The sequence below is a fragment of the Lepus europaeus genome, chromosome 18, assembly GCF_033115175.1.
Source record: "Lepus europaeus isolate LE1 chromosome 18, mLepTim1.pri, whole genome shotgun sequence".
NCBI classification, from domain to species: domain Eukaryota; kingdom Metazoa; phylum Chordata; class Mammalia; order Lagomorpha; family Leporidae; genus Lepus; species Lepus europaeus.
In genome coordinates, this window is record NC_084844.1 from 22,440,669 (window position 1) to 22,455,788 (window position 15,120).

At 40.6% G+C, this 15,120-nt stretch overlaps 1 protein-coding gene across 1 annotated transcript in view; it reads left to right on the plus strand.

Annotated features, from left to right (window-relative positions):
* Positions 1-15,120, plus strand: part of IKZF3 (IKAROS family zinc finger 3) — a 114,766-nt gene that overhangs the window by 77,801 nt on the left and 21,845 nt on the right. Inside the window, exons 4-6 of the mRNA XM_062175069.1 lie at positions 9,333-9,593; positions 10,422-10,589; positions 12,820-12,936. Of these exons, the coding sequence (XP_062031053.1) occupies positions 9,333-9,593; positions 10,422-10,589; positions 12,820-12,936 (546 nt within the window). The remainder of the gene's footprint in view (positions 1-9,332; positions 9,594-10,421; positions 10,590-12,819; positions 12,937-15,120) is intronic.

Consider the following 15,120-nt stretch of genomic DNA (forward strand, 5'->3'; position numbering starts at 1 on the left):
GCCTCATTATCTCTGAATTGGCATAGCAAATCAGTGGCATCATTAAAATGCCACATTAAGATGATTAAGCTTCTTTGTTATCCGGTTGACTTTTGCATGTGCTGAGGATTTCACGGTTATGACCCCCGATCCTTGTAAAACATTTAAACAACATCACCCTTTTGTGTTTTACCTAACAGCCTCTATCTCGTTTTGTCTCTTCTCAAAATATCCCTGGCAAACCCGAGGCTTTACTAAAAACTTGGTCCTTCTTGGAGTTAGATTCCGGGTTTTGCATAGTTCAGGGTGGAAATTCAGAACCCTTTTTTTACTGTGGGAAATTCCTAGTAAGAACCTGCTGTCCAAAGCACCCAAGTTGCCTGTTCTTTTTGCCATCTTTGCTAGGTTCTTCTCACCAACCGAGCATTTTGTGTGCCTGTAAAAACAAACTGAGGCACAGTTGGCTGAGACTGCTATTGCCCCTGAAGGATTTAGATGTTGGATCCTTTCCAGGACCCATTGTTTTCGCAGTGTCTCAGGTGAAACCAAAAAATGTCTACTCTGGAGTGCAAGCCTTTCATGTGATAACCATCACCCCAGGAAATGAAACCATGTGCATCAGCCCCAGTGAGCCAAACCTTTGTTCTCTTCAGCCTGCAAAATTCTCTGGGGGGTGTGTGTTAGTCCGTGTCATCTTCCTAAGAGACCTCCAGAACATAGACAAAGATGGGAACAATTACACCCTAGAGCAGATCCTTTAGAAAGAAGTTTAGTTTAATCTGATTTCCTATGGGTTAGATTCAATTTAGACATCTTTTCTCCTCCTCTGGGAATGTATAGCAATTACCTTTATCAGCAATTTGTGGTTTGGTATGTTCTTTTCTCTACAAGTTCAATTATAAAAATTTACTCAGGAAGTCTTTAACATTTTTTATTATGAAATAGATCATACATACAAAAAGGCAAATATAATTACATGCATAATTTAAAGAATAACAAAACAAGCATCTCTAGATCTACCACTGACTTAAGAAATACAATTTTGCTAATACCTGTGTAAACTTGAATAGTCTTTAAAGAATCAACTTAGGTTGTGTGTCTAAGAAACTTGATATGTATTATAAGAGTAGAGTTTACAAAACCAGAATGAGAGATTATTCACATTACAAAAAGTTTATTTGCTTTACAAAAGTCTTCAGGATACTATAAGGCAGTTCCTTAAGTACTTGGATATTCAGATATCTGTTGCCAGATCTTTAGGATTTTCTGCTTTTATTAAAAAGTTCAGGTATTGCCATTCACTGATAACTGCAAATCAGTGAAAAATTAAGTTAAACATCTCTGAGTCTGTAATGTAAATAAGTAGAACAATGTTGTTGGTTTCACATGGAACATTTAAATTCATTGAATGAATGATTGAGTTTATTTAGTTTCATCTACTTGAATCACAAAGTGACAAAGATTAAAAAAAAAAGATTTATTTATTTGAAAGAGGAAGAGGGAGGAGAGAGAGAGAGAGAGAGAGAGAAGAGAAGAGGAAGAGAGTAGAGAGGGAGAGAGAGCCAGAGAGAGAGAGAGAGAGAGAGAGAGAAGAGAAGAGGAAGAGAGTAGAGAGGGAGAGAGAGCCAGAGAGAGAGAGAGAGAGAGGAGAGAGAGAGAGAATGAGAATTGTACATCCACTGGTTTACTCCCAAAATGCCCAAAATAGCCAGGGCGGGGCCATGTCAAAGCCAGAAGCCTGGAACTCCATCTGGGTCTCCCACATGGGTGGCAGGGACTCAAGCACTTTAGTCATCATCTTCTGCCTCCCATGGTGCATTAACTGGAAGGTAGATCAGAAGGGGAGGAGCTGGGATAGAATCAGCTCTCCATTATGGGATGTGTGTATCCCAGGCAGCAGCTTAACTCTTCTGCACGTGAATGCCCTCCCCTTATTGTTTTTTTTTTTTTAAGGAATTCTTGATCATCATTAGGCCATACTCACGTTTTGGTTTTTATTGTTATTTTGTTGTTGTTTGAAAAAAAGAGACAGCTCCCATTGTCTGGTTCACTCTCTAAATGCTCACAATAGTTGGGGTTGAACCAGGTCAAAGCCAAGACACAGGAACTCAATCCAGGTATCCCGTGTGGGAGACAGGACCCAACTACATGAGCCATCATCTGCTGCTTTTCAGGATGCATGCTAGCTGAATGCTGGAATTGGGAGCATAGCTGGAACTTGAACCTAGACCCTCTGATATGTGATTGTGAATTCCAGCTGGTGTCTTAACTACTAGGCCAAATCCCTACCCCACATTATGAATGTATCAACTATAAAAAGATAAATTTTTCAAGATTAATTACATTGTGTTAAATATAAAGCAAAATGATATAGGTGTATGATCAAAGAAACTGAAGAAATTTTTGCTAGTTAACGGTATCAAGGAAAACTGAATAGAAGTTTGAGTAGAATATTGATATAGTGGGAGGGCATTCTAGGTGTGGGAAAAGCTTTGAAGAATCATGGTTAGTCAGATTACTGAAAGTTCAATAGGCATAAGAATCTTTGAGAATCTTGTTTAAATGCAAATTCTGATCCAGTATGTCTGGAGTGAGGCCCGAGCCTCTGCATTTCTAACAACCTCCCAGAATATGCTGCAACTGCTGATCCAAGGACTTCACTTTGAGAAACAAGGTTCTGCAACATATGAAAAGATAATTCAAAATGACTGAGAAATGGAGTAGGCGCTTGGCACAGCAATTGGAATACCCACATCCATTCTCAGAGTGCCTCAGTTTGAGTCCCAGCTCTGCTTCCAATTCCATCTTCCTGTTAATGGACACTCTGGGAAACAGCAGGTGATGGCTCAAATAATTGAGTTATTGCTGCCCACCTGGAAGACCCAGATTGAGTTCCAGGATCCTGGCTTTGGCCTGGACCAGCTCTAGCTGTTGTGGGCATTTGGGAAGTGAACCAGCAGATGAAAATCATTCTCTGTCTCTCTTGCTGTTTTTCTTCCTTCAAAATAAAAGCTTTTTAAAGAAAAATAAATAAATAAAAAGAAATGAGATGACCAGTCAGGCTGGAGGTGGGTTCTAGACGGTGTTCTAGCCCTTGAATGCCTCACTAAAGAGTTTGGACTTTGGGGCCAGCACTGTGGCATAGTGGGTAATGCTGCCGCCTGCAGTGTCAGCATCCCATATGGGCGCTAGTTCGAGTCACAACTGTTCCACTTCCAATCTAGCTCTCTAGGATGGCTAATCTGGTGATAAGATGTAGTGTAACAGAGGTCAATACACTGTGGGCCAGGTAGGAGGCTAATGGAATGGTTTATTTACACAACATATCTACTTTCTGAGGGGCACTGTGTTAAACTCTACAACTATCATTCTCAAACTTCTCCGCACGTAAGATTTACCAGGAAAGCATGTTTTTCAATGCCTATTTCCAGTCCCCCTAGATTATGATGAGAGCTCAAAATTCCTATTTTAAAACCATATTTATTCTCTATTCTTACAGTTACAGGTTAAGTAATATCATAGGAAATTCAGAATTAAACACGTACATACACACAGGTGCATGCACAAAGTCTGTGTAGGTTCTGCCCTCAAATAATGTCCGTGTCCAAAGAGAAGATAAGGCAAGGTTATAAGTCATGTAGAGGCAGAAGGCCAGGTTACTTTCCAGCTGGCAGGATCAGGGAAGTCTTAGTAGGGTGGAGATAGCATATTAGTTTGGATTTAAAAAATATGTGAGATTTGGACCTGTGGCAATGCTAAGGAAAAATCTTGTAGGCAATGGAAATAATATAAACTAAACCAAGAGTACTTAGAATTTGTTTTAGTTTGGTTAAAGTTGGAGTAATCAAAATCAATATTCCAAAGGAAGATGGGATCAGACGGCAGAAAACACTTTAAATGCTTTGTTTCTGAATTTGGACTTTATTTTCTTGGCAGTGAAAAATATTGAAGAATTTTGACAGGGCCATGGTATGACCCAAGTTAGAGTTTAAAAAGAGCCTTCTCATACAAGATGAGCCTGGAAAGTGAGAAAAGGTGGTAGGGAAAACAATGGTGAGATCATGGGAAAGTTGATAGGGTCTGAGAGTTAGGATAATGGGCATACAGAAAGGTGGGTGACAAAACAAATTGGAGATTGGGTTCAAAGATAGAACCAATGAGTGGTTAACTATAGGACACAAATGAGAAAAAGGAAGGATGACTATCCGGATAGTCTGACTGAGATTATAGCTAGGAAACCTTTGGAAATAAAGAACTGAAGCAGGGAAGAGAGATTATGCTGCAGATACATATGTGGGTATTAATCCTATAAGATGATAGTTAAAGCTTTAAGGGTGGATGAAATTGCCACCAGAGAGAGATGTAGAGAAAAGAAAAAGAGAGGGTTTAAAATGAGGATATGACAGTCTTCAAAAATTAATAAATAAATAAATAAATAAATATTTTAAAAAATGTATGGAAAATGAGTATTATTTAAAAAACTATGCATAGATTTTTAAAAAATTGCACCAAATAAACTTATCTCTTAAGTCCATTCTTCCATGAAATTTTTAAGCACCCTCATATTTAGGAGACAGGGGGGGGGGGGGCTGGCACTGTGGCGTAGCGGGTAAAGCCACCACCTGCAGTGACAGCATCCCATGTGGGCACCAGTTCGAGTTTCCACTTCCCATCCAGCTCTCTGCTATGGCCTGGTAAAGCAGTACAAGATGGCCCAGGTCCTTGGGTCCTACACCCACGTGGGAGCTTCTGAAAGAAGCTCCTGGCTCCTGGCTTTGGATCAGCACAGCTCTGGCCATTGTGGCCATCTGGGGAGTGAACCAATGGGTGGAAGATACCTCCCTCTCTCTCTCCCCCTTTGCCTCTCTGTAACTCTGCCTCTCAAATAAGTAAATAAATCTTTAAAAAAGAAAAGAGAAAAAGGAAAGGAGGTACAGTTTCATTGAAGAAATAGGACTGTAGAAGAAATGGTGGTAGCCGGCGCCGTGGCTCAACAGGCTAATCCTCCACCTAGCGGCGCCGGCACACCGGGTTCTAGTCCTGGTCGGGGCACTGGATTCTGTCCCGGTTGCCTCCCTTCCAGGCCAGCTCTCTGCTATGGCCCGGGAGTGCAGTGGAGGATGGCCCAAGTGCTTGGGCCCTGCACCCGCATGGGAGACCAGGATAAGTACCTGGCTCCTGCCTTGGGATCAGCATGGTGTGCTGGCCGCAGCGCACCGGCCGCGGCGGCCATTGGAGGGTGAACCAATGGCAAAAGGAAGACCTTTCTCTCTGTCTCTCTCTCTCTCACTATCCACTCTGCCTGTCAAAAAGAAAAAAAAAAAAAAAAGGTGGTGAGTAGTATCAAGGACTACAGAGAAGATGGGGAGACTGGCATACAAAAAGACATTGGACTTAGGAATCAGAATTTTTTAAGAGTTCGTTATTTATTTGAAATGCAGAGTTTACAGAGAGAAGGAGAAAGAGAGAGAGAGAGAGAGACCTTCCATTTGTGGTTCACTCCCCAAATGGCCACAATGACCAGGGTTGGGCTAAGCCAAATCCTGGAGCCAAGAGCTTCTTCTACAAGGGTGCAAGGGACCCAAGGACTTGGGCCATCTTCTATTGCTTTCCCAGGTGCATTAACAGGGAGCTGGATTGGAAGTGGAACAGCCAGGACTTGAACCTGAACCCATATGGGATGCCGGCATCACAGGCAGCAGCTTTACCTGCTTCGCCACAATGCAGGTCCCAGGAATCAGGATATTATTGGTAATCTGTAAGGAAGCAGATTCAGTGAATTATAGAGGCAGAACCAGATTACCAGCAATTTTGAGTCAGTTTTGCAGATGTAGAGGCAGTAAGCCTTGATCACCTTTTTAATAAATGTGTAGAAAGGAATGTTGCAAGAGGATGAGCTTAGGTATGATGTGATGAAATGTTAAACTAAATTGAAAAGGAAAAGGAAAAGAGGAGTTGGCAGGGCTGGCACTGTGGCGTAGTGGGCTAAGCCGCTGCCTGCGGCGCCAGAATCCCATATGGGTGCTGGTTCATATCCTTGCTGCTGCTCTTCCGATTCAGCTCTCTGCTGTGGCCTGGAAAAGCAGTGGAAGATGGCCCAAGTGTTTGGGCCTCTGCACCCATGTGAGAGACCTGGAAGAAGCTCCTGGCTCCTGACTTCAGATGGGCTTAGCTCCGGCCAATGAGGCCATCTGGAGAGTGAACCAGCAGATGGAAGATTCCTCTCTCTTTCTGCCTCTCTCTGTGACTCCCTGTCTCTCAAATCAATCAATCAATCAATAAAATCATTAAAAAAAAAAAAAGTTGGTATCTAGAGAGCCTGAGGAATTAGAGTTGACAGATCTTGGAGACTGATGAAGAGATTGAAAAGGAAAGGATTCTGTAGTCTTAATACTTGGAGGCTGGAAGTAGGGAGACTAATAAACATAAATATGTCATAAAATAGAAGGAAGTTTGAATTCAAAGATAACAAGCTTGATAGACATGTTTGATATTTCCTAGGGATACTAAGTAGAATGTCCCCTTCACTCTGCTACAATAAACTTCCTCCCAAGGAATGGGAAGGATCTCTTCATTAGAATGAACTGGTATCGGGAATACCAGTATTGTGGCATAGTAGTGTAGCGGGTTATATATTCCTGCAGTGACAGCATCCCATATAGGCACTGGTTCAAGTCTCAGCTGCTCCACTTCTCTCAACTTCTGATCTAGCTCCCTGGGAAAACAGTGGAGGATGGGCCAAATTCTTGGGCCGCTGCACCCATGTGTGAGAAGCTCCTGGCTCCCGGCTTCATTGGCCTCTCTGTCTCTGTAACTCTGCCTTTCAAGTTAAATAAATAAATAAAATTTGGGGAAAAAAAAAGAATGGACTGATGTCTTTTCCTCATTGTTTCGGTAGACTGTCTTTGGAGGCTGGGTGCTAAGCCTGATAATCTCTCAGGAGTCCTCTTTATATTTTAATTTATCCCACCATTCCTCTCTTTTTACACTCACATAGTAAATTGCTGATCCCCAGTAACAATTCAGACAGGTTATCCAGGTCATTTTTAGATAAGACTCTAAAGCAAACCAGCAACTATAGCAGAAACATTTTTGGTCCAGTCAGTCCAAGTGACTTCCCTCATCCCTGCTATGTGACTCTTACCCTTTCTTTTATGGCCCATTGTCTCAAATACTGTCTTCTTTGCTCTACAGGCAAATCATAAAGGACTAAAGCTAAGGTTTGAGGTTGAGCCGAGTTGGTAAAGTATTGACTCCCAGAGAAGGCCTACTTAAGGCCAACATTCTGAGGAAAACAGCAGATCTTCTGTCCTCTGTTTTCAGAAATAACCTACACTTTGATCTTCAGTATTGTCTAATGTATACTAACCATGGAATAGCCTGAGTCTGGTCAGATTCACATCTAACTAAAATGAAAAGGATCCTTTTTTCTGCTGGCCCTCTCTGTCTGCCGTTGTTGGTTTTCAGTAGTCAAGTTTTTCCGTTGAGGTTCTTTTAAACGCCTACATGCAAACTGAAGAGCACTCAAGCTTTGGTGGGATAGCACCCACAGCTGGAGCGATGGAGGAAGAGAGGAGTATACAAGCCTCAGGTGCATCCTTCTCTTAAAAAATTGTTTAAAAACAAAAACCACTTAAGCAAACCAATTCCAAATGAAAGCAGGCACGACCTGTCCAGAGAAAGAAGGAAATGACCCTCATTGATAGCAATTCATCTATAACCCAGATGCACAGGATGGGGAAATTTGAAACATGTTGAATTTATCCCACAGCCCTGCATCTCTGAGTGAAAGGTTGTGAACCATGAATTGTGGTAAGAGGCAGAGGAACAGTGTTGTAGCTATGGCTCCTTTGTTGGTGGTTAGGCCCTGTCTTGCTCTGTTAAGCAAACATGGTTAATACAGATGAAAGGTAACCTTGATAGAAGTGAAAATTGAAACTTGGGTTGAAGGTAGCAAGCCAGGCACAGCTGCAGTTGTACTTCCTCCTGTGTGGCAACAGGAACAACACTTATTGATGTTTTTTGAAGGGATGTAGTTTTTTTTTTTTTAAGTATCTTTTTTAAGAGTGTTTTGGTGTTAACATCTACACCACTGATAAGAGGGTGTGGAGTATAGTTGGTAATAAGCCAGTTAGATCTTATACGTGAATTATGTGAAATCAAACCTAAGTAACTGATAGCTCAGGGTCAAGTTTAGTGCCCTAATCCTACCTCTGCCAGCAACTGGTTGTATAAGTTTGGATAAATCCCTGAAAACATGTCTGCTCCCAGATTTCTTGATCTGAAAAATAAGAATGAAATGATCTATAAACTCCCTTCCAGCCCTAAATCCCATTGATTTGCAATTCCTCATGAGGAGGTCTAACTTCCTTTTCCTAAGAATCAATGTTTGAAAAAGTAATCATTTATATAACATTTTATATATTTATACATGAAAATCCTCTTGTCAGGTGAATGTTTAGGTTTGTTCCTATTCAATACATAAATTTGCCCTTCTTTATGTTTTTCACTAGAAGAGTGTTATAGCTATTTTGGAAATAATATTTGGTGAGCCAACACTCTTGACCTATTTTCTCCTCTCTTAGCCAGTCCTGCAATCCTAGGGTCTTGACTTTAGTTCTCCTTATCTTTGGTATGAATACCTTTTCCCTTGCTCATATTGAACCTCATTTACCTGTGTCATGGAAGTAGCTCCTTAAATTATGTAAAAGAATTACTTCCCCTTTTATCTTTCTCAACACTATTTCACTAGTACTGACAGCTTCCTCTACATTCAGTGTTGTGTTTTTATCTGTTCCAAGAAGAGACAGGGAGATGAGACATGGCTTAGTAGTTCATATACATGCAAGAAGAAAAGGCTAAAGAATCAGAAGAATCATGTTGACTCTTCAGTTCTCAATCTTACTGGCTTAAAGTAGATCCATCTGAAGGATTGAAACAGTAATTTTCTGTTTGAAACCTAAGAGCACCTTGCCTTTTGACTACAGTCAAGCAAAAAGGTACTAGATTTGAGAACCTTTCTTCTGTACTAGTACTAGAGAAGAGTTGTTCAAAATATTTGTTTCATAGTTGCTTTGAGTAGTCATAGCTAAAAATCTGTTATCTCTAATTTTCTGGATAGCACAAAACATTCTCATCTATTTTCAAGTTTGTGAGTCTGTGTGTTTTTCTTTGACTGTGATTCTAAATTCAGATATTGAGTGATCATTCTGATGTTGTTTCCCTGTCTTGTGGATATACAATTTTACGTTGGCTTCATTTGGTATTTGGCAGTTATGTGTCTTTGCTTTTTGAGCTGGTCTGGTAGCTCCACATACAGTCATTGTTCAATTCTTGCCTTTTCTTCCCTGCAGATGATTCAATGAAAATGAAAGATGAATACAATGAAAGAGATGAGACTGTTTTAAAGCCAGAGCCCATGGGAAATGTGGAAGAGCCTGAAATCCCTTACAGCTATTCAAGAGAATATAATGAATATGAAAACATTAAGTTGGAGAGACATGTTGTCTCATATGATAATAGCAGGCCAACCAGTGGGAAGATGAACTGCGATGTGTGTGGATTGTCCTGCATTAGCTTCAATGTCTTAATGGTTCATAAGCGGAGCCATACTGGTAAATACACTCCTTTTCCTTTCTTCTGTCCTGATGCAGTCACACGAGAAATGAAGTGAAAGGACTTCTGATGACTTGATTTATCACTCTGATGGATCTCCACCTGTCTGCATTGCCATATTTTTATTCCTGTTTTATCAATGCATTTGGCAAACATATTGCAAATGCTTTGAATAAAAAAAAAGGCTTCAGTGAGCACAGTGTTTTTAAGTTAGCCAAATAATTTCTTTAGTTAATAATTAGGGATTGAATTGTATTATTTGCTTCTTAGAAATTTTTCATGTATTTTTGCATAATACTTTTAATAAAAGCAGATTGTTGTACCTGGTTCAACTTTGGTAGATTAAAGAATATAGTTTTTATTACTAATTTTAAAAAAATTGCTTTCAGACAATAACAGGTAGTCTGTAGGAATGGGTACACACACAGTAATTCCCCCTGAGCCAAGAGAGACATCTAATATTAAGATTTTAGAAAGAAGCATTTCTGGCCCTTAACATCCTATTAAAACTTGTCTGTAACTCTTTTTTAGAGGAGATTATATTTTAAAAGAATGCCAAGTATTATAAAAACTAACATCTGGAAAACACTTCCAGAGCTACTCTTATTACTTGCTCTAACTGAAGACAAGATGATTCCTAAAATAGTCCTGCTAGCTGGGTCCTTTTTCTCTCCATAAAGAAGACCTAACACTTATACACCTCAGAAGTAATTCTATTACGGACAGAAACTGTCTAAAAGTTGAGTTTTGCCATAGGCATCTAATCTGTGCATATGCTTCTGCACTCACCTACTGATTAGTAATCTCCTTTTTTGCTCTTTTTAAAGGTGAACGCCCATTCCAGTGTAATCAGTGTGGGGCATCTTTTACTCAAAAAGGTAACCTCCTCCGCCACATTAAACTGCACACAGGGGAAAAACCTTTTAAGTGCCACCTCTGCAACTATGCGTGCCAGAGAAGAGATGCGCTCACGGGGCATCTTAGAACACATTCTGGTAAGTGAGAGAATGAGCACCCCATGTCTAGCAACTGTAGGTTCCTCAGAGCCCAGTGTGGAAACTGGAAAGAGTTAAGGATGGAGGTTTTAATCTGTCATTCTTGCTCTGAAGGGTTACGACAGCAGAGACCTCTAGGGCTAATTACACTTCCATTAGAGCATTAATTGCTCTCCGTCTGCCTCAATGAGATGATCTCAACATCCTTGCTCCCCTGGAGAACAACACAGACAGGAAGAGCCTGCCTTATAAAAATGCCATTTAAATTTTTGTGAGGAAGTTATAGCCATCAGTATTTTCTTATGGTAAACTTTATTAAAGACGATTTTCCTAAAATGTGTACATGACATCTGAACATGTACACACACTCTCTCCATTCAATAGACTGGACAGGTGCCAGCGCTGTGGCACAGTAGGTTAATCCTCCACCTGTGGCATCAGCATCCCATATGGGCACCAGTTCTAGTCCCAGCCGCTCCTCTTCCAGTCCAGCTCTCTGCTGTGGCGTGGTATAGCAGTGGAAGATGGGCCCAAATGCTTGGGCCCCTGCACCTGCATGGGAGACCAGGAAGCTCCTGGCTCCTGGCTTTGGATTGGTGCATCCGGCCATTGGAGCCATTTGGAGAGTGAACCAACAGAAGGAAGACCTTTCTCTCTGTCTCTCGCACTGTCTGTAACTCTACCTATCAAATAAATAAAATCTTAAAAAAAAAAAAAAAAAAACTGTAAGCTGCGGATAAATCACTGTTTGAGGATTAGTTTTTGGCCAGTCTGGGCTAAATTTCTTAAATCCAACTTCCCTCTTAATCAGCTTAACCTGCTTTTACTCTCTGAAAGATGAACTGTGATAAGAATTGGTTAAAAGCTATATGTTCTCTTGATGTTTTTACTCCTTATTTTGAGCAAGCAAGAGAATAATACATTTTTTTCTAACACATAGACTTTCCCTCCCAGAAAAATGAGACTGAGTTTATTTTCAAATTTGGGACTTCATGTTCTTGATGTTATCTGACAAAATTATAATTGTTTAAAAAAAAAGGGGGGGTTGTTTTTGTATCAATCCACATCTACTGTTTTGAGTAAAGCCCAGCCCAAAACTTGAAACCGATCACATTTCAAGAGACTAGGATTAAATAAGCCAGCCCCAACAAAACCCACCAAAAGTCTCTGCTTTCAGCTCATTTTTCAAAGTAATGAACTAAGGATAGGTTTGATTCCCTAACATTTGAATAGGTCTCTTGTGTTGCCTTTTTCAAGTGAGGAAACATCAACGATAGGCATTTTTAAAACAGATTTTAGAGGATCCCAATTTATGCAGAATTCTAATGTATTTAGTCCTACCAAGCCTCATTTATCTTAATTTGGGATTCCATAAAAGATCTTTTAGTGCTTTAAATTCTAAATTCTATGTTTTAAACAGATCAAGAAGAGTTAGAAAATACAAATTTTGGTCCTTAAAACTCTTACAAATTCATAGGGTATATTTAACAAATTGGAAAGGCCAGCCTTGCACAGCATTTATGTTATTACTTATATCTTTCAAACAATGAAGCATTTGGGGGACTTAGGAGGACAAAGTTTGCCTGAATTGTCTGGGTGAACTTTTAAAGAAATTTTTTTGCTCATCTTAGAAATGTATATGAGGTCATTTTGCAATTCATCCTTAATTCTATTATTAGTTAATTAATTCAGTTTTATTGTTTTAGCCTATGCTTTTCTGTGGCCATTTGGCAAGGATGAACTCAATTCACCCAATTAGGTCAGTGTTCTGTAAAGGCCATCAGTGTCTGGCTGAATGGCTAACTCACACAGAACTACAGAATTCTTTCCTTACAATCAAATGGATGTCACAAAATAAGGAATCCCATCCTATTTCATTCTTATACCACACTAACCTCCTTGAAAAATAAAAGAGCCTTTTATTTTTTTCCCAAAAAACAGGATTTTACCTGAAGCCCAAACACTATGTTAAATGGTAGTCATTAAATTCAAATTCTTTCTCTGTGACAGGGTGTGATCCTTTCAGAGAACCCTGTTGGTATAATAACCAATCAGATCATAACATTATTTCAGCTTACTAAATTTAAAAGTATTGTAGATTCAAAAGTATCCAACTACCCTGGCTTTAGTCAATATTTCTAGTGCAGTTTTCAGAGCCCCAGTATACTTCCTATATGGGACCCCTATAGCCCCTGAGGGTCATTGAGTGCCCCTTGTGTTCTCCTTCTAGTTGAGAAACCCTACAAATGTGAGTTCTGCGGAAGGAGTTACAAGCAGAGAAGTTCCCTTGAGGAGCACAAGGAGCGGTGCCGTACATTCCTTCAGAGCCCTGACCTGGGGGACACGGGTGAGTTCATGCAGCACTGGTTCCACACACATTTAGTGAGCATCTACTGTTCTAAGGGTGTGAGATACAGGAGTAAGTAAAAAGATTTTAAAAATCCTGTGCTAGTGGAGTCTACATTTTGATGAAGGCAGGCAGATTAGGGACAAAGTAGAAAAGCAAACTCTATGAGAAGGTTGGAAGGTAGTTAAGTGTTACTGAAAGAAATTAAGCAGGTATTGAGGGGTGTCAATGAATCACAGAAGGATTCCACAAGATAACCTTTTAACAGACTTAAAGGGATGAGGAGTGAGCCCAGCAGATAACCAAGAAACAGCAAGTACAGAGGTTCTGGGACTCAAATGTAAAGCCCTGTAGAGTCTTCAGTGGGGATGGGCGTTATGGCACAGTGGATTAAGCCACCACTTACAAGGCCAACAACCCATGTCAGAGTGTTGGTTCAAGTTCCTGCTGCTCTGCTTCTGATCCAGCTTCTTGCTAATGTACCTGGGAAAGCAGCAGCAGATGGCCCCAATGCTTAGGCCCCTGCCACCTATGTGGGAGACCAAGATGGAGTTCTTGGCTCTTAGCTTCAGACTGGCCTAAACCTGGCTATTGTGGCCATTTGAGGAGTGAATCAGCAAATGGAAGATCTCTCTCTTGTCTACTTGTATGATTTATTGTGATGTTTATATTTGTCTTTGGGGATTTCCTGTTTTGTTCATTGATTTGAATTAGATGCCTATTGGCTATTGGTTGAACTACTAGATATCTTTCCATGTATCCATTGCAGTCTTTTTCCTTTTCATTCTTTGGCTGAAACAACCTGAAACATTTCATGTCACATCTCTGCAGTTGTCCTTTGTCCTGTCCAGTCAACCATCAGCTTGGTTTTGCAGCTTGGGTTGTCTGACATTTTTCTTTGGTTGCTTGAACCTACTGCTTATTTAGAGTAAGAACAAATTGTCCTGAGATTTGGACTTCTACAAGAGTAGTTGCAAAAGTTGAATCATTTGAACAGCCTAAAGCAAAAGTATTACAAAAATATAGCAGAAATAATGTGAAACTCAGGAATAATCAGATGGAAATCATTAGGATTTAAGCTGTTCCTCTTTTGGATGTTGTGGTTCAGTGGGTTAAACAATTGCTTGGGACACCTACATCCCATGTTGGAGAGTGAGTTCAAGTCCCTGATACTTAACTTCTAATTAAGCTTCCTGATAATGCATCCCAGGAGGCAGCAGGTGCTGGCTCTAGTACTTAGGTCCCTGCCACCCACATGGGAGACCTAGATACTGTTCCAGGCTCCTGACTTCAACTGGGCCTAGCCCAGGCTGTTACTCATTCCCTCTCTCTCTGCCACTCTGCCTTTCAATAAAAATAAATAAATAAACCTTAAAAAAAACCTATCTCTGTTTTAAATGAGAGAAATTTTGTGTTTCAGATACAGCCTGTTTTATAGTGTTCAGAGTTGGCCAACTGAATTCTGTTGGTTTGTTCTGCTTCTGCTGTTTATCCTGGTAGCATCCTTAGTTTAATCAAAAAGTTGGATTTCCTTCTTATTTCTAAAGAGAAGTGTTCACTCCTTAAAAAAAAAAAAAAAAACAACACACACACACACAAAAAAAAACCTGGCCGGCGCCGCGGCTCACTAGGCTAATCCTCCGCCTTGTGGCGCTGGCACACCGGGTTCTAGTCCCGGTCGGGGCACCGATCCTGTCCCGGTTGCCCCTCTTCCAGGCCAGCTCTCTGCTGTGGCCAGGGAGTGCAGTGGAGGATGGCCCAAGTGCTTGGGTCCTGCACCCCATGGGAGACCAGGAGAAGCACCTGGCTCCTGCCATTGGATCAGCGCGGTGCGCCGGCCGCAGCACACCAACCGCGGCGGCCATTGGAGGGTGAACCAACGGCAAAAGGAAGACCTTTCTCTCTGTCTCTCTCTCACTGTCCACTCTGCCTGTCAAAAAAAAAATTTTTTTTTCTACAACTTTAGTTGTTTTGTGATTAGCTATATATTCTATTTTTAAAGAAACTCTAGATGTAATTCTCATACCATAAAATTCACCTTTTTAAAGTGTACAGTACAGTAGTTTTAGCATATTCATAAAGTTATACTACCATCATCATTATATTACATTTCCATCCACCCTAGAAAAAATCCTTAGTAGACACCTCCCGTTCCCACTTCTGCCACTAGAAGCCACTAATCTA